Source organism: Leptodactylus fuscus, chromosome 1 (genome assembly GCF_031893055.1).
Source record: "Leptodactylus fuscus isolate aLepFus1 chromosome 1, aLepFus1.hap2, whole genome shotgun sequence".
Classification (NCBI taxonomy): domain Eukaryota; kingdom Metazoa; phylum Chordata; class Amphibia; order Anura; family Leptodactylidae; genus Leptodactylus; species Leptodactylus fuscus.
In genome coordinates, this window is record NC_134265.1 from 267,035,606 (window position 1) to 267,053,820 (window position 18,215).

General features: G+C 39.5%; 1 protein-coding gene across 9 annotated transcripts in view; it reads left to right on the forward strand.

Annotated features, from left to right (window-relative positions):
- The window catches only part of BLTP1 (bridge-like lipid transfer protein family member 1), a 204,638-nt gene that overhangs the window by 169,051 nt on the left and 17,372 nt on the right, over positions 1-18,215 (forward strand). For 3 of the 9 annotated variants that reach the window (XM_075286973.1, XM_075286992.1, XM_075287028.1), the window contains 12 exons: positions 954-1,180; positions 2,317-2,447; positions 2,720-2,843; positions 2,922-3,031; positions 5,048-5,138; positions 5,741-5,806; positions 7,029-7,270; positions 7,784-7,999; positions 11,074-11,254; positions 12,363-12,552; positions 16,172-16,333; positions 17,236-17,375. In XM_075286973.1, the coding sequence (XP_075143074.1) occupies positions 954-1,180; positions 2,317-2,447; positions 2,720-2,843; positions 2,922-3,031; positions 5,048-5,138; positions 5,741-5,806; positions 7,029-7,270; positions 7,784-7,999; positions 11,074-11,254; positions 12,363-12,552; positions 16,172-16,333; positions 17,236-17,375 (1,880 nt within the window). Of the gene's footprint in view, positions 1-953; positions 1,181-1,933; positions 2,132-2,316; positions 2,448-2,719; positions 2,844-2,921; positions 3,032-5,047; positions 5,139-5,740; positions 5,807-7,028; positions 7,271-7,783; positions 8,000-11,073; positions 11,255-12,362; positions 12,553-16,171; positions 16,334-17,235; positions 17,376-18,215 lie in introns of all 9 variants that reach the window. The other 6 variants (XM_075287049.1, XM_075286984.1, XM_075287008.1 and 3 more) reach the window with 6 other exon arrangements.

Here is an 18,215-nt window from a genome sequence, read left to right on the forward strand (position 1 = left end):
GAATATGCAAATCTGTCTCCTATGATGTTAATATAGGGAGGCAGTGCCTCAGTCATGCAGCCCACTAGGGGGCGTTCCCTTTAACATCATGCCTGACCTTCCCAGAGGCCTTTGCTGCAATGATGTGGGATTTTATCAAGTCAGTCTCTCAGCTGAGGACAGCTGTTTCGATCTGATTGGATCTCTTCAGCTCAGCGCAGAGAAGACTAACTTGGCAGAGGTGAGAGGCTTCAGACCAGGTTAAGGGGATATTGTCACTCCTTAGGGAGAGACCACCATATAGGTGTGTGGAGACTTAACAAGCCATTTGCGCTCCACTGTGAGGGATCATGGGAAGAATATGCAGATCTGTCTCCCATGATGAAATCCCACATCATTCCAGCAAAGGCCTCTGGGAAGGTCGGGCATGATGTTAAAGGGAGCTCCCCCTAGTGGGCTGCATGACTGAGGCACTGTCTCCCTATATTACTATCATGGGAGACAGATTTGCATATTCTTCCCAAGATTTTAATGGATCAGCACTGCAGTACCTACACTCGTTGCTAGTTTATGCAGCTAGTGAGTAGCACGACTCACAGTATATAAACATTACCAAGACTTGTGCTGTCTCAGTAGAGATGATGTGCAGGGTCCCCGGGTGTAGGAGCCCTGTAAATATAAGAAACTTTTAAATGTATCTTATAAAGACATGTTTCCTTCTCTACTCATATAGCTTCTTTTCTCTTCTTTCCCTTCACTCAAACGTTACTATTTTTTTTTCTTTTTGACAAATAAAAAATCATTATATATAGGTAAATGTGAGAATACATAATGTTTTTGCCTGAACAGGATTACAGAAGATAACAGTTTTTATCTGTGCAAAGGAAGGGTGTTTCTTGTATTTTTCCAATTCTAGCAGCAGGTTGCACAGTCTTTACATTTTTCTTAGATGTCTGTTTTTTTCTGTACTTTAGAAAGCAGCAGTGCGGGCACATGGACTTTAAATGTTCTATGGAAGATGTGTGGAATTGATGTACACATGGACCCAAATATTGGTAAAAGACTTAACGCCCTTGGCAATACTCTAACCACGCTGACCGGAGAAGAAGACATTGATGACATCGCTGACTTGAACTCTGTGAATATAGCTGATCTGTCAGATGAAGATGAAGTTGACAGCATGTCTCCCACTGTACATGCGGTAAGTAGGCAACTGTTAGGCCGGGTTCACACGGAGTATTCTGGCTCGTCATTTGGTACGTAGACGCCGCGGGAGGATTTGCGGGCCGTATACGCTCCCATTGTTTTCAATGGGAGCCGGTACTGTACACGCGGAGCTATTTTGAACCCCCACCAATGTGCAAATTATCTCCTATTCTGTGGATAGGGACAGCTTGCTCAAATAGAAAAGCACGACACATAATATGAAAGCAGCTTGAGGAAACTGTCATTTTTACCTGTTTTTTGCTTTTCTCCATTTAAATACTGTACTGTAGGTTTGAGATCAGTTTAAGGGATTTATCCATGCCACAAATATAATCTGTATATGTTTAAAATAGAAGATTCACCATTTATTTAAATTAACAAAGACGCCTCAATCGCCTTTTGTCAGCCCCTGTTCTGGATTCCAGCAGCTCATCTTCCGACTTGTGTTTTGGAATTGCTGTAACAGAGAAAAGGGTTGGTTGACTATTGAAATGAGCCAGTCAGTCATCCCTGTCGCACACTGTTCAGGTGCCCATACAGAAAACTGTCTTCTATATTGACTTGGGCTGACAGCCTAAGATCCGGGACACTTCTATAAAGTCAGGTATATTAGTAAGCTGTGCTGCATCTCTTCTATTTTTAATGCATATAGTGACTTTTTTATTTTTATTTCGGAACTGGCAGCAATAATTTTATTTTGTGGAAACTAGAGCCTCACCTAGAACTAACCCTACTGTTTAATGTTTAGAATGCAGAAGCAGTTTGTGTAAATGGAGAAAGCTTCAAACTTTCCTTTGGTCAGCGACTTGTAAATCACCTACTTGGCCTGAAAACCAAACGTCAACGTTACTCAGTCCCTGCAGATTATCTCTCTAGTTCAGAAATATCTGACTCCAGTTCTGTCCGGTCACATACGACTGCAAGCAGGTCCCACTCGTGGGCAAATGTATGTAAAAATGATCCAACTTTAATCAAATCAACCAAACTCGGATCACTGGTGAATGTCACAAGGAATTAATTTACTCTTAATCCGTGATTACTGCATGCCTAACTCACAGGGTTATTGGTTCTAGTAAGGTAAATGCTATGGTGTGGCTGAATCGAAATTTACCAAAGTCCTAATTATTCTAGGAGACCGCTGACTACAGACGGCCAGGGCAGCCTGGATGTCAGACTGTAGATCCACGAGGACGGAAGTTTGTGAAGCGTCTGGTTGATATAAGAGAGCTGAACGAGCAAGCAAAAGTTATTGATGATCTCAAGTGAGTGGGCAGTAGGAGAGCTTTCCCAAATTCATTTGTATTTTCCTATTTAATGTAATTTTTCTTTCTTGTACTCTCTTTAGTGTCTTCCTCTTAAAATAATCAGTCCATAATGGAGGAGTTGCATTAAAATATACAGTTGTATGATAATATATATTACTACTTAAGCTATATTTCTGTTTTTCATTTTGAACCGGCAAATATTTCACTTAATGTGACATTTCTAATTCATCTAAAAATTGTTTTTTAAAAAAGTCATGATTTTCTCTTAGGAAACTTGGTGCAAGTGAAGGAACCATAAACCAGGAAATTCAGCGGTATCAACATCTTGAGTCTGTGGCAGTTAATGATATCCGTAGAGATGTCCGGAAGAAGCTGCGCAGATCCAGTATGAGGGTAAGTTGTTAAAAATCTAGTGTGTGTAATATCAAAAGCTGTGTTGGGAATCTGCTAATTCTTTTTTTATGCTGTTAGGCTGCTTCACTGAAAGATAAATGGGGTCTTGGCTATAAGCCTAGCTATAGTCGTTCCAAGAGCATCACTGCGTCAGGAAGACCACCTTTAAAACGAACAGACAGAGCAAGGTAATTTGTTAACTATTGTAGTAATATATCAGAAACCTGGCAATTCAGCTCAAACAAAATTGTTGTAAGCAAGAGTATTACTAAGAATAGAATAGGTTTTTAGGTAGAGGGAATGAACTTAAAGGAGTAGTCTACCTGTTAGAAGGATCCCCTGACAGTAAGCAGATCACCTAGAATTTCTCTAGAAACCTGGCAATAAGCATTTTCTCCATTTTCTACTACAAAGGAAAATGGAGTATGACACAGTTTCCATTTATATGTATGAGTACATGTATGTTGTATAATGTGGGAGAGGACAAGTGCTTCATAGTGAAAGATGCTCTTTGTAGTCATTCTCTACTATGGCCAAGAGATGAGGTTCCTGAACAGAAAAGACTTCCCTGTTAACTCAGAATTTCCTAATAGGATATATAAAATAGGTTATCTATGTTGACTATCTCTTTAATGAGGTGAGTTACCAATATGCCTTTTTACTCCTATATGTGTTCCTAAGGCTAAGGCCCCATATAGCGAGCTGCAGCCAAAAAGCTCTGTAGGAAAATCCGCAACAGAAATGCATCACAGGTTTCCCTCAGAGCTTTTGACAAAGAGGAAAATTCTGCGGACTTTCTGCATAAATCATACCTGTATGGAAAACGCTAGCATTTCCGTAAGTATATTTGACATGCTGTGATTTACAAAAACGCAGCGGTTTTTGAAATTGCAGCATGTCCGCTGCAGATATTTTTCTGCAATGTGTGGATGGGATTAGACAGAATCCCATCCACTTGAAGGCACTATAAAACACTGTGGGTTTTTTGCCACTGCGTTTATGCTACATGGGGCCCCAGCCTAGTTGTGTATTATTATGAAAATTATATATAACAACTGTAGAGAATGTATGCACAGCAAGCAAGAAATACCAAATAAGGCTAGATTCACACCTGCACCTGCTTTATATTTGGGGTTTCCGTTCCCGAATCCGCCTAAAAAATGCGGAGAGATTTTCCTCTGTATTTTTCAGGTGGAAACCCAACAGACCCCATTATAGTCTTTGGGGTCCATTGGTTTTCGTGGGTAACTGCTTTTTAAGTGGAGTTGGTTTCCTTTTTTCAGGTCCTAATGCAGAACTGAAGAACAGAAACCCAAATGCAGGTCTGAACCTAGTATAAGAAAACAAATCCATGAACAATTGATAGATAAAGTTTCTAGTTTTTCAGACCAAACATTCCTTACAACAAATAGACAAGTCTGCGATGACAGAGATTTTCAGCAGAGATCTAGGTTTATGTCAGGTAGCGCCATAATTAGGATAGATGAAAAAGATAAAAAACAAAACAGCACCGAGCTGTATATGGTGAAGTATTGTTGAGTTGAAGGTGTAGTGACAAGGTTAAATACTCTCACCTGATGAAGTTGTGAGAAATTCACAACTACTGTAAGTGCCTGGAAACCAATTCTAGGGGGTTCCTCCCTATATGTGGTTGAGTGGCTGGGTCCTGTTCACCAATGGTGTGGAGGATATGTATAAGGACCAGGAAGAAGGACCGCGCTTCACCAGATATCAATATAACCAATTTATTAAAGTTCAACAGCAAACGCGCACCTGGAGGATCATGACTACGGCGGCGAACTGGGCAGCCAACAGGTGAGCCTGGAGGACTGTCACTCTAACCTCTTCTCACTGTTCCTTTGCACTTGAAGAAGGGCGACCTATGCCCGAAACGCGTTTGCTGTTGAACTTTAATAAATTGGTTATATTGATATCTGGTGAAGCGCGGTCCTTCTTCCTGGCCCTTATACATAATTAGGATAGAGGATTTTTCATCTAGGACAATTGTTTTTGGCATTTCCAGACAGTAAAATTCTCAGGGACCCTCATCGATTAATAGACATCTAGACCACTAGGAATTTATAAAATAAAATTGTCACTTGGACATTAAATAAAATAAACATGCCTTCCCAAATAGTCTAATATCTATATTGACTGGAGTTTGCTTCTTTTTTTTTTTTTTTTTTTCTCTCTCTCTCCTCTAGCTCAAGGTTAGATGGTGAAGAACTTCCAGAAATCCGTATTGAAGCTGCTTCTCCTGCTGGCCCCAGAGTGACCTTCAACATTCAGGACAGTGTAAGTACAGTTCTGTATTATTATGCATTCCTATACTTGGTTAATTGTTTGGTTAGGTTTTTTTTGTTTTTTGGGGGGGTTTTTTGGAACTAATAGCCTTTTATTATAATCATATCCTAAATTTGTATTTTTTCATGAGATTTTTTTTAGTTTGGTGAACAGTTTAATGTGCAGTGACCATGGGAAACAGTTTTTTTTTTTATGTCAATGGAGAGATGGCCACAAAGTGGTATGCTTGCTTTACAGTTGCCTTTCCTACCATAGCAATGAACAGAGAGAGCCCCACACGTGTGACCACCTCTCCATTCACTCACCGCCATCTCAGCGCACCCCCATTCTGCAGACATAGGTGGGCCCTGCATCTATCCAACATTTATAGAATTCCTGTGCATGTACCACACCATTCCCTTTTAGTTTGAATGTTAATGCCACTGAGCAAACCCATGACTCCTGACATATATGAAGTGGCACCGCTAGTCTGAACTAGTTCATATATGTACGATCTGCATCGACATTGCAGAGCTGTGATTGTTTGATTTTTGTTGGTTAATTACTATCTAAATTCCATTGTTTTATTTCTTTTTCTTCTTTTAAAAATGAAGTTGAATAATACAGTTTTAGGATTAAATCGTCATTCTCGATATTCTTGGGAGGAAGGGTATTTCAAGGTATTTGTAACTGAAAAACTATCTTGTAAATCTACTCCAGCTTCGTCCAAATGTTAACTTTTTCTCTTTGTTATGTGAAATAAAGCAGGGTGTACATCAGCTGTCCTCATTTGCTGCCGGTCCATATTATAGATTCGATTGGTCACAAATGTTAACTTATTTCATGATTTTAGACATCACATTTCATTTTGTGAGCTGTGTGAATGTACATTATCACACATTCAGTACTGTACATCCATTAGAGAGGACCACATATATCTCTGCAGTGTTATTTAAGATTACTGAAACAAATGGGAGTATTTTCTGGGAACCTATTACGTTAAAAATGTACTCCAATCTGCTGGCAGCGTATTATAGAGAAGAGAGAGCTGAGAAGATACCGGTAGATATATAGATTACCCCTGCTCCTTCTGGTCTTCAGATGATGTATGAGGACCTACTTAGCGATTGACAGTTTTCCATGTATCAGGTTGTGTACAGATATAGCTGTCAATCATCGATTAGGACCACTTATTGGAATTTAAGTCCCAAAGGAGCAATGACTAAAATGAATCAATTCCTGGTTATATTGACTCTCCTCCCAAAAATATGTTCTCAGTTCCTTCTGCTCATTATCACGCTGCTTGCATTTTCAGCGTTGTCGATTCGCCTTAAAATTCTTGATTGGAAATGATGAGGAATATATTTTAATGTGATCTGTGGAGATTTATTTTGGTAGCTCCATCGTTGACTGTACCGCACAGCTACAATGCAGATTGTTAAACAATTGGGTCATTTTTGTAGCCAAGAATCCTCATGATACTTCTCATACACCTGATAACCGGTTCAGAATGAGGTTGCTGTACAGTTTTCTGCATGAGTCTGCATGAATAATCTTTGATCACTAATAGATGGTATTTGATTTTCAGGCAATCCTATCAGTCTACCGTCTTGTATGGCTACAGTGCTAAGTGTTTACTTGCTCTTGGTGGCTAGTTTTTCATTCCTTTGTGCTGCTTTGAGATGCCATGATTCACACATTTCTTCCATTATTCATTTGCTAATCCATGTTAGTTATAAGGGATAACTCTTGGGACTTTACTTGCTACTGTTCTTTTACATTCCTGTATTCCATCACTAGCAAATGGATGCTTACATGATACCAGGTAAAGAAAGCTACGTACAAGAAAAATGTTTTCTTATAACTCCATGTGTTCTGTTATGTTTTTCCACTTTGACACAGTTTCCAGAGGAGGTAGATGGTGATCTGTTGTCAGTGTCCATTGATGGTCCATCTCATTACCCATCCATTAGTGATGGTTCACATTCCGTGTTCAGTTCCCCCAACACCCCACAAGTATTTTCACCAGGCATTCCTTTCCAGACCGAAGAAAAGAGAGAGGACACAACTTCTTCTTCATCAGAAGAGTCTGAAAAAGAGGAAGAACATGACAGAGAAAAGATGTATATTTATAGGAAGCCTCAGTAAGTAATTGACAGCAGCATATAAGGGATTAAATGGCAAGTTTGCGTTCTGATTGATAATGGGGAGGGGTGATATCATAAACAAAAGTCCATAGTACCCCTTTCTTCTCCTTTCCCTGCAGCTGCAATTGTTTTCCTGCCTACTGGCTGAAGTGAAAGCTGAAATATTTGTAGCTCTGCTTTAACCAGTGATATCTCAAAATCAAGGTGGGCTACAAGCATTATTCATGAGGCTGTAGCCCCCACAGCTCCAGGGTTAGAGCCGTTTAAAATGGTTGTTCCCTCTGGAGTTTCACTGAACATCTTCTGCTCTGTGTAAACTGTAATGTACTTTGCTGAAACCTTGAGCTGGATACATTAAACATTTCATGCACAGAATTAGCCAAGGCGTCGCTTACGATTATTCATTTCATATTTTATTTTAAGTATATATTTTTAAGATATGTTTGTGGAGTACTTGTTTAAAAATGCTGTAACACAATTGGTATGTCCTGCTGTTTCTGTACATGTCAGACCGAACAACCGGAAGAAGTCTTCTGGATTTGCCGCAGTTCATCAGCTTTTCACAGAGCGCTGGCCATCTACACCGTCCAACCGAAATGTGTCCAGCACTGCTACTGAAAGGAACATAGACTTTGAGCTAGACATAAGAGTGGAAATAGACTGTGGAAAATGTGTGTTACACCCCACAATTCTTCAGCCGGATCACGATGACATAAGTCTAAGACGGTAAATTTTGATCAACAGTGGTCAGTTTAAGCACATGCTGGTTAAATCCATCAGTACACGTAAGCAAGCAGTATGGCTATGTAATAAGTCATGCTGAACCACAGCGAATCCTTGCAGAAACACCATGCTTTATAGATTGAGGAAAAAAATATTTACTAGAAATGTAAAATCCGTATACTGCTCTGTAACTACACACTGTATATTCTCATATGATATATTTCTGTTAACTATTAGTATTTCTAATATAAAAAAATATTAGAATTTATTTATTAATTTATCTTTATAATTTATCTGTAGTCTTAAAAGGGTTTTAGACTTCATACACTTAGAGGATTTTAGCCTCAAATGGATTTTTCATAATGATAACCTATCCACTGTGGTTCATCTGTGGTTGTCAGACACCCACTCCACATACATTAACTGTACTGACAGCCTCCAAACGCTGGCTGCTGCTGCAGCAGGCAGAGAGCACATGAAGGATACTCCTATATACCTGCAGCTGGATTGCCGAAGGTTGCTGACCCCTGAAGTAGTAGTACTGCAGCCCTGACCACTATATAGCAGGGGTTCTAGGAAATTACAGCACCACTTCTATTATTTGAATAGCAGCAATTTGCACACACTACCTATCCACTGATGTAACTTTAAGCCCCTGGAGGCTGCCAGAGCAGCTCATCTGTGCAGCGGCTTGAGTGTCTGTTCCCACAGATCTGATAGTGGATAGGTCATCAGTATTTAAAATCCATTTTGGGCCGTGAAATCCCTTTATCTCCCTTCCACAGGATAAGTGAATAATTGTGTGATTTCTGGAGTGCAACCACTTTGACCCACAGCAGTCGTGAGAATACTGGACCCAAGTTTTCCTAATCACTGTGGGTCCCAGTGTTTGACCTCCAGCAATGAAATATTATATTTCCTGTGGATAGCGGATAACAGTCTGTAGTGGGTCACCCCATTTAAATCGTTTAAGAGTAAAGCTAATGACAATCTTAGAAGTCTTTAGAACTTTTTTTTTTTTGTATTTACCTTTCTCTGTTATTGGGCCACATGTGTATAGGCCCAAACACTAGGAATTAAGACAACAGATGTTGGCTCTGCCCCTGATCTATAATTAAAAGCCTAAGATATAGCTATAAGCCTAAGCTAAATTCCCACATTTAGGATCTGTTTATGGCATATATGACGTGTATTTTAACAGAGAATCTGAGGGTAACACCCAGATTCTGTCATGGTGCTGCAGATCCACATTATGATCTGCCATTTTGTCATTAATTGGAACTAGGGTAATCCACAACGTTTTCATTCAGAATCTGTAATAGTAATAGACTTTGCTTATGAGTTTTTCGATGCTGCATCTACTCCAAAGTCTTGAATGTGTGAACATAGTCTAGTGCAGTTATAATATTAGCTTTGATGTAGATTGAGAAATTATTTCACTTGGGATGCATTTATAGAGCAGCTGTAGCCTTTGAGACTGTTGCTTTAAAGGGGTTCTCCATTGTTGTATTCCTCCTAAAACAATACTACCATTATTCTTATTTATATGTCGCTCAAAGACTCAAGCAAAGAATGCTTGAAGGGCTTATGTAGCATTGAGGCCATGGGTGAAGCTCAACTACTTTGCATCATGTCATTGATGATCATCTTGTCAATCTTTTAATAAAAAAACAATCTGACAGCTGTCCAGACATGTCAGTTTTAGTATTTCTAGAGCATATTTTCTTACTACTCAGAATTATGCCATTCCTAGATATATATGAATAGAGTAATAGCTGGATGGTACTAGCTGGGGATGTGTCCCTACACATCCTGACATTGTCCTGCCCATTCTATATGTATAAATGTGTAGGGACTCGCCTCCTTCACTAGGGAAACAGTAACAGTCTGTTGTCAATTTAATCATAATTCTTAGGAGGAATAAAAGAGGAATACAGACATAGGAATATATGGATGGGAATTATAAGTATTTACTAGAACAGACATGTCAGGAGTGGTTATGGCTCCTCTTTAAAGGGATCTTATCATTAAAACTCAATTTTTTCTCACTAACACATCGGAATAGCCTTAAGAAAGGCTATATTTCTCCTACCTTTAGATGTCTTCTCCATGCCGCTGTTCGGTATAAATCCCGTTTTTTGTCGGTATGCAAATGAGTTCTCTCACAGCACTGAGGGCATCCCCAATGCTGCGAGAGAACTCTCCAGTGCCGCCTCCATCTTCTTCAGGAACGTCCTCTTCATGTGCCTTCTTCCGGCGCAGGCTTCAAACTTCTAGGCCTAGGGCAAAGCCGACTGCGCATGCCCGCCGGCCACAAGAAGATGGCCGCTTACACAGCATTTTAAGTGGACATTCTCTTGTGGCCGGCGGGCACGCGCAGTTGGCTTTGCCCGAGGCCTAGAAGTTTGAAGCCTGCGCCGGAAGAAGACGCGTGAAGATTATGTTTCTGAAGAAGATGGAGGCGGCGCTGGAGAGTTATCTGGCGGCATTGGGGGTGCCCCCAGTGCTGTTTGAGCGCTGTGGCCCGCCCCTAGTGCTGCAAGAGAACTCATTTGCATACTGACAAAATCGGGATTTCTACCGAATGGCAGCGCAGAGAAGACATCTAAAGGTAGGAGAAGAATAGCCTTTCTTAAGGCTATTCTGATGTGTTAATGAGAAAAAAATTGAGTTTTAATGATGGGATCCCTTTAATACAAGAAATATGAATTTATACTGGTATACAGATTAAATGCTTTTCCACCTCAGACATTTATCACATTTTAGTACATATTACTTACTGTGTACTGAAGAAAACATGTGTAAGGTACCAGCTAAGATATTGACATAAAAGCTACCAAAGCATTTGCAAACCTTGTTAAAGGGATATTCCCATAACAGACATTTATAGTTTATCCACGCAATATGATAGCTGTCAGTCCCTCTTCTGGGACCTCTGGAAAGGCCATGTATGAATGGTTCTCATCTTTCACTTCTATTGGAGTTCTGAAAGTCCCCGAGTTGTGGGATCCACACCTGTATATAGAGATTATTGTTCAATATATTTATGGATTGCATACTGTTCACTTCTTGTGCAGGAGCTATGACAGAAGCTCTCGAAGTCTTGACCAGGACTCCCCGTCTAAAAAGAAAAAGTTTCAAAATAATTATGCATCTACATCTTACTTGTTAGCTGGGAAGAAAGTGCCATCATCTCTACAAACTAAAACAAGTGACTCTGAAACCACAGTCTTTTATATACCGGGAGTAGATGTGAAGGTATGTTCAGACTAGACAATCAATGAGCGGAATTATACTGTATGTCATTATGTTTCATTCTGTAAGCGTGTTGTATTCTATTTTGTATTTTTTCATGTCCAATGTTTATGAACACCATTAGGGTGAATTCACACGTAGTAAAGTGCAACGCAATCTGGCACATATACGCGTGTCAGCAGTTTGTGTGCTCAAAAAGATCCCATTGATTTCAATGGGAGTTACGAACGTATACGCCGCGTAATTTTGCACCCGTAATTTGTCTTTGGTGTAATAATTCATAAAGTCATACTTGTCTCATTGATCCCTAAGAAAGTGTTTAGTCTCTGGCTAGTCCGTTTCCTGCTTTCTCTCAACAAACAGGAAATAACTACTCGGCCAATCACTGACCGCATTTGGCTGAGTGACATTTTCAGTGTCAGGAAGAACTAGTATGTTGAGGGCACATGGGAATGGGAATGGGAGCAGTGAGGGATCGGCAAAATAGGACTTTTAATAATTTTTCACCATTCTAAGTCTTTTTTCTCTAAAATTATTTTTCACCAGTATGTTTTTTAAGCTTGGAACCCTAACTATACTTGTGTAAAGTCAAACTGTGCAAAGTTGTACCTGTCTCTTGTGTATATACCATGGCTGAAAGAAAGAAGACATTTGTCCCTGCACTTTTTACTTTAAAATAATGGGATAAAGTAGTTGTCTTTTGTTTCTTAAAACTATTAAGGTGTTTTTTAACTATTAAATGATGTATATTATAGTCTTGGGCATTCATTGCCTGAGAAATTGCAAGATCTACAAATTTGCTTTGAATTTTAGTTGCTTTTGATTTGACATCTTTGGAAGTTCTTATTTTCTGGCTACAGAACATTGATTTTGGTGGTTGTAGTAGTCCCCCTGTCTCAGTACTATAACCATTATAGCCAATAATGTGGTGTGGAAATGTAAGATTCACCAATATAAACCTACTTCCAATGACACTTAGCAGTATTTCTGTTATCACAGTTGAGTTATGAGTGTTAGATGTTCTGAGGATGGTTACTGTTTTGTCTTGGCTGCAAAAAAATGTGAATTTCTCCAATTATTACATAAACTAATAATTGATGTTTCTGTTTAGCTGCACTATAACTCAAAAACACTGAAGACTGAATCGCCAAATGCCTCGAGAGGATCATCGTTGCCAAGAACCCTTTCTAAAGAATCAAAGCTGTATGGTATGAAAGATACTGCAACATCTCCTTTACCTAGTACTGTCCACAGCAAGACTAACACCTTATTACCACCCCCTCCCCCACCTATCCCCTCAGGTACTTTGTCTATTGCATCTATAAGAACCTTGTACCTTATTTCACCTCTCATGATTTATGATCACATTCAAATGTCCATGTGAAGTTTCAACATCCTCTGTAGTTTTTACATAGCTTGACTATATGTTCATTGCTGCTGCAATTTTAATTGTATTATTTTAGTTATTGAATATCAGCAAAACTTTTTAAGCCATAGTTTTATAAGGTGCTGTGCTGGGTCCATGTTCTACTGGCTGGTGGGGATGCTAGTTTTGGACCCCCACATTTTGATATTGATGGCCTGTTTTAAGGATATCAATATTTTTGCCCTGAAAATCTGTATAAGCAGTCAATACTCATTAGGTAAATGTTAGACAATCTTATAAGTTATCAGAATCGGCAGGCCATCTAATGTGTGATGGTGTCCTTATTATCTCCCGAAAGCATATGCTTTTTTTCTATAGACAGCGAAGTATGTGCAAGTGACTTAGAGAACATGCACATACTTGGCCAGGCTGAGCATGCATGTGTATGGGGGATAGTGGGGGGGGGGGGGTCAGAAGGAATAGCTGTAAGCCTTTAGACTACTTGCCCAAAGCCTAAGACTGCACTACTACACTTCTTTTGATGGCTGTCAGGTTCAGGTCTACTTTAATCCACCTTGTGTTGACTCAGATCACCAAGTACAACAATTTACGCACATACTTTATATGCCAGTCATCATGTAGAAATTTTTGTTAACGTTTCACAAATCTTACACCAAAGTGTCTTTTAAAAATTTCTTGTGGCAGCTCTCCATTAAGTAACTTAAGTAACAGATAATGGATCTTTTGTATGAATCTTTTTCCATACAAGTCTAATATTTCTATTCTAATTTAAGGAAATTCATTGCATCATAAGTCATAAAATGGATATTGTAATATAATGTGAGAATATTATTGTAAATATGTTAGGAGGTGGTGGTTTCAGTATCAAAGTCCCAAAATAGAATTCCACGTAAAACAAGTATTGTGGTATTTAGACCTCTAGACTTTTATTGAGATGGATGCAACACAAGCCATCTTAAAGTCCAAGACACACCGGTTTGCAGCAGGTTCGCTGGTGGCTTACCTGCTGTGAAGTACAGTACAAATTCAATCCATATGCTGCAGAAGAAAAGCAGCAGAAAGTGTCTTGCACTGTGGGCATTGAACCTGCTACATGTCGGTTTATGGATGTCAAAATTGAAAGCTGGGCTGGCTCCCCGGGAATCATTGTTTAAAGCTGCGGCAAAATTAGATTGTTGTTTTTGCCACGGCGAGGTCCATGACGGTTTACAAGAAATAGTGTAAAGAGTGCTAAATGTGCTAAAATGTAATGAATAATAGTAACGTTTCTTGCAACTCTAGAGGTGCCGCTCTGGTCGTTTCTTTTGGTCTTTCTTTACTTCATGTCTTTCTTCTTCTCAAATAATTTTATTTATTTTTATTTTGAGGATTGTCTGAAAAATAAATGTTGGCTACTGTGAATGGTTGTTAATAGTTCGCAGATTGATAGTGTAGATATTTTATCAATTCCATGATGAATATCCTATTACTGCTCAGAGTATATCTAGCATAGTTCATTTATTGAAGAGCATTCACACTGCATGAATCTCAGGTTTCATTAAAGGGGTATTCCCACGTCGCATACTCACCAGTCTTCACTCCTGTAAAATCTTCTTTCTTCCTGGTTTCTTGCATCATTTGGTGGGCGGTGTTTCACATGCAACCTACTGTTTAGCCCCGCCCCCAAAATTGTGTGTAGCTCCGCCCACCCACTTTGGACTATGAAGTACAGGCAGCAGCAACTCCATTCTGTGTTACATGCAGAGACTGCCTGTCTCTGCCATAATGAATACAATTGAATTAGCTAGCCTGATAACTGGGAGAATAGAAGAAATGAAAGCAGATCCTCCCCCTACCTGATAGCAGGAAGGTCACATGGTGTAGACACAGGAATAGCTAGAAACACAGGCTCGCTCCTGTGCACTTAGCCCCTCCTCCCTCCCCCCTGAGAGCAGCAGATACATCACTTGACTTTTGAGCAGATAAGTCAAGGGCTGTGGCCACAATGAATTGAATAAAGTAAAATAGTGGACAAACAAAGCAGTTTTGCTGAAGCAATGTATTTAGGAAAAGTCTTACATCCACATTAACCAGCAGTATAGATAGGATCCTTGTGATGGGACACCCCCTTTACACGAAGCCAGATTTTTACTGGAAATGCTCACCAGTGTTGGACTCCATTTCATTTCTGTTCTTATGTGCTCTGTTTCTAAATGTCACAAAGAGTATGGCTTGCACTGCCTATAACTATTATGTATGATAAAACAAAGGGTTTACACACCGTATGTGTTCAGCAAACCACAATGCATCACAAGAGGAAGAAAACACGTATAAGGAAATTGATATACATGGCCCATAGCAAAATATAAATGTATCTCTATTAATGTTACAAAACCATAGCAGAAAAACAAATTAAGATCACCTAAAATCATATTCTCACTCCGTTGGAGATGACCTCTATGGCACGCATCTTTGACGTACACCCACAATGTGGTGTTCTAGTAATTTCCCACTCTCCCATTATATAACCTATAGAATGGTTGTGGGCAGATAGCATATCAATAAGCACTCAATATGATGGACAATCCTAAGGAATGAAGCATAGGGAAAGAGGGTTGTAATACCCAAAGTGCTTTGTACACAACTCTCTTATAATGTGACATCCAAGTATAATATGCAGAAAAAATCCATTCCAACATCAAGATAGATAAGAAAAGTAAATTGCCATAACAAGACTCCATGCCTATTGCTGATTCTTGCAGCTTCCCCATGTGATATTTGCAGCACAAGGTAAAGATAATGGTGCACTGTGCATCAGCTTTAACCCGTTCATATGTAGTACTCCATGACTTTGTTGTACATAGATTTTAGAAGCCAGAGTTTGGTATCATTAAACCTAAAATATGAACTTTCTCAGACTTTTAAACCATGCCAAGATTGATATTCTAGGTGCAATATTTGATGTGCATCAGGGATCAGTAAGAAAAAGTTTAATTCCTGTGTCTGTGTAAGAAAAGGATGGGAGGGGGTAAACTGCAAGAGCCTGCTATTGTCATGCCCCTTCTTCGCCGTATAAAGCTTTTAGTTTCTCAAGTGAGTCTGAAGCTGTTCCTTAGGTTTTCTTTTTGCCTCCATGATGTCTTCGGTTCTGATGTGATCAGACTTTCAGCCTAAATATGCTTTTTATGCCTTTTATACAAAAATGACACTTATGACACTGCTCATGATAGTTTAAGTGCAGACTACCAGTTCTACAAAGTGTATGATGTGACTACGTCTCAAAGTATATGGGCGTTGGGGGATAATATGATTCTTCATTTAATTTAATAATTAATAAATTTATGTTTGTCAAAAGTGTAAAAATTGTCCTGTCAGCGAAAGGGTTAACAATACTCTCTAATACAATTAGGGAGTTAGAATTATGTCTTTCCCTACACACTAGAGAGTAATGGACACATGAGCAAGCTAAATAGCAAAGCTTATTATTTTTATATAATTGTTCAGCATGAAGTATATTATAGTTTTACGTTTTTACTTTAATTTTAACTTTGCAGCCAAAGGAAAGGGAAGTGGTGGAGTGAAAACAGCAAAGTTATATGCCTGGGTAGCCTTACAGTCACTGCCTGAGGAAATGGTCATCAGTCCAAATCTGCTTGATTTTTTAGAGAAAGCTCTGGAAACTATACCAATCACTCCCATTGAAAGAAACTATACAGGTAATTCGCTAGGGACTTTCTTTTTCCTATTTTCTGTTGCCTAAAATGTAAATGTGTCAAATGTGTCTTATAGTCCAAAAATTACAGTATGTGCTTGTCATAATTGAAGGTATGTTTATTCATAGGAAGGACAGCACCTTATTATCAAAACTACAGAGAAGGACCCTTTTTTTTTTTTTTTTTTTTTTTAATTATTTATTTTTTAATATGTAGAATGTGAGCCCCATATAGGGATCACAATATACATTTTTTTTCCCTCAGTATGTCTTTGTAGAATGGGAGGAAATCCACGCAAACACGGGGAGAACATAAAGACTCCTTGCAGATGTTATTCCTTTGCGGGATTCGAACCCCGGGCTTCAGCGCTGCAAGGTTGCAGTGACAACCACTGAGCCACCTTGTTGCCTCAGAGGGACACATTTTTAAATCTATTACACAAGTGTTCTGACACAAAAAGTCACAAACCTCCATAAATTGCCACAACTGATGTTTTTTTGCCACTTTATACAAATAGGGGTGTGACAAGACTATTGGCCCTGGCAGATATTTTATCATTAACCCCAGAAAGCTGGCATAAATGATGCTGGAAATCTACGCCAGCTCATTTCACTTCAGGCGCACAACATGTGCCTTGTCCTAAATGAAGTACACTTTTCACCATTGCAGGGAATATGAAGACTGGTGTTGAACACTCCAGTTTTCATAAATCTCCCCCATAGTCTTGCTGAAATTTTCCACATGTCATTAGTACTAAGTCAGCTGTTTCTTATAGGGCAGTTTGAAGTTATAAAGGAGATTGACCTGTCCCTTTCTTATCCAGAGTAGAGTTAAGGATTCCCACCTCATATTTCTTTCTATGTGAATGCAGAAATTATGTGACAAACCTTGTTTGCTTATTACAGCAGTAAGTGCCCAGGATGAAGATATTGGACAGTTTGACCTCCAGGATCCCCTGGAAGAATCAACAACCTCACTGGTGTCATCTTCAACATCTGCTTACTCTTCCTTTCCCGTTGATGTTGTTGTTTATGTCAGAGTTCAGGTATGATTTGTTACACATATTTTAATTCATGATATAGATTTTCTTGTCTATTACAGTTAGGAAATATGGTATCCAAAAGCCGATTGGATGCTGTCAGTACCAGCACAGATTAAAATGTTTTCTCCCACTAAGGAACGGGATATTCATCAATTTTGCTAAGCACTTCGGCTCCTTCCCTGATTTTTCCCTGCTCAGCAACAAACCTGTCCTCCTGCTGTGCTGCAACACAGTCTCATTCACTCTAGTAGAGCTGGGTTGTAGTACATGATGGATGGCTTAAAGCACTTTTCAAGAGAACTGCCATAGGGAATTGTGCCCTTTTTTATAGATCAGTAGTGCAGAACATCACAACATCCAAAAACAAAATGTCTTGCTTATTTCACTGCACCATGGGTATTAGCCTGGTCGGTAGGGGACTGGCACTAGGAGATGAAAAAAAAAAACCTGTTGGCTCCGGGCTATACTGCTCCCACAGACACTATACTTACTCAGTTTTAACCATGTGTCCTGGAAGGTTGCTTTTCTGATGGCCATCACCTCCATCTGCAGGGTGTCCGACCTGGCTGCCTTTTCTTGGCAGCCTCCTTGTCTAGTTATCCACATGGATAAGGTTGTTCTCCCTCCGCCACTGTCCTTTCTGTCTAAGGTGGTCTCCTCTCTTGGAATGAGCCATCACACAGAATGGCAGAGGCTTACCCTTAAGCTGGTAGGTTTCATTGATTGTAGACCAGTTACATCAGGAGTTGGAAGCAGGTAGGCCCATACAAGTGCCCTCCAGATGGACAAACAAAGGGTCCAAATCACGAAAAGGATCAGTGAGAGACAAATAGAGCCGAAATA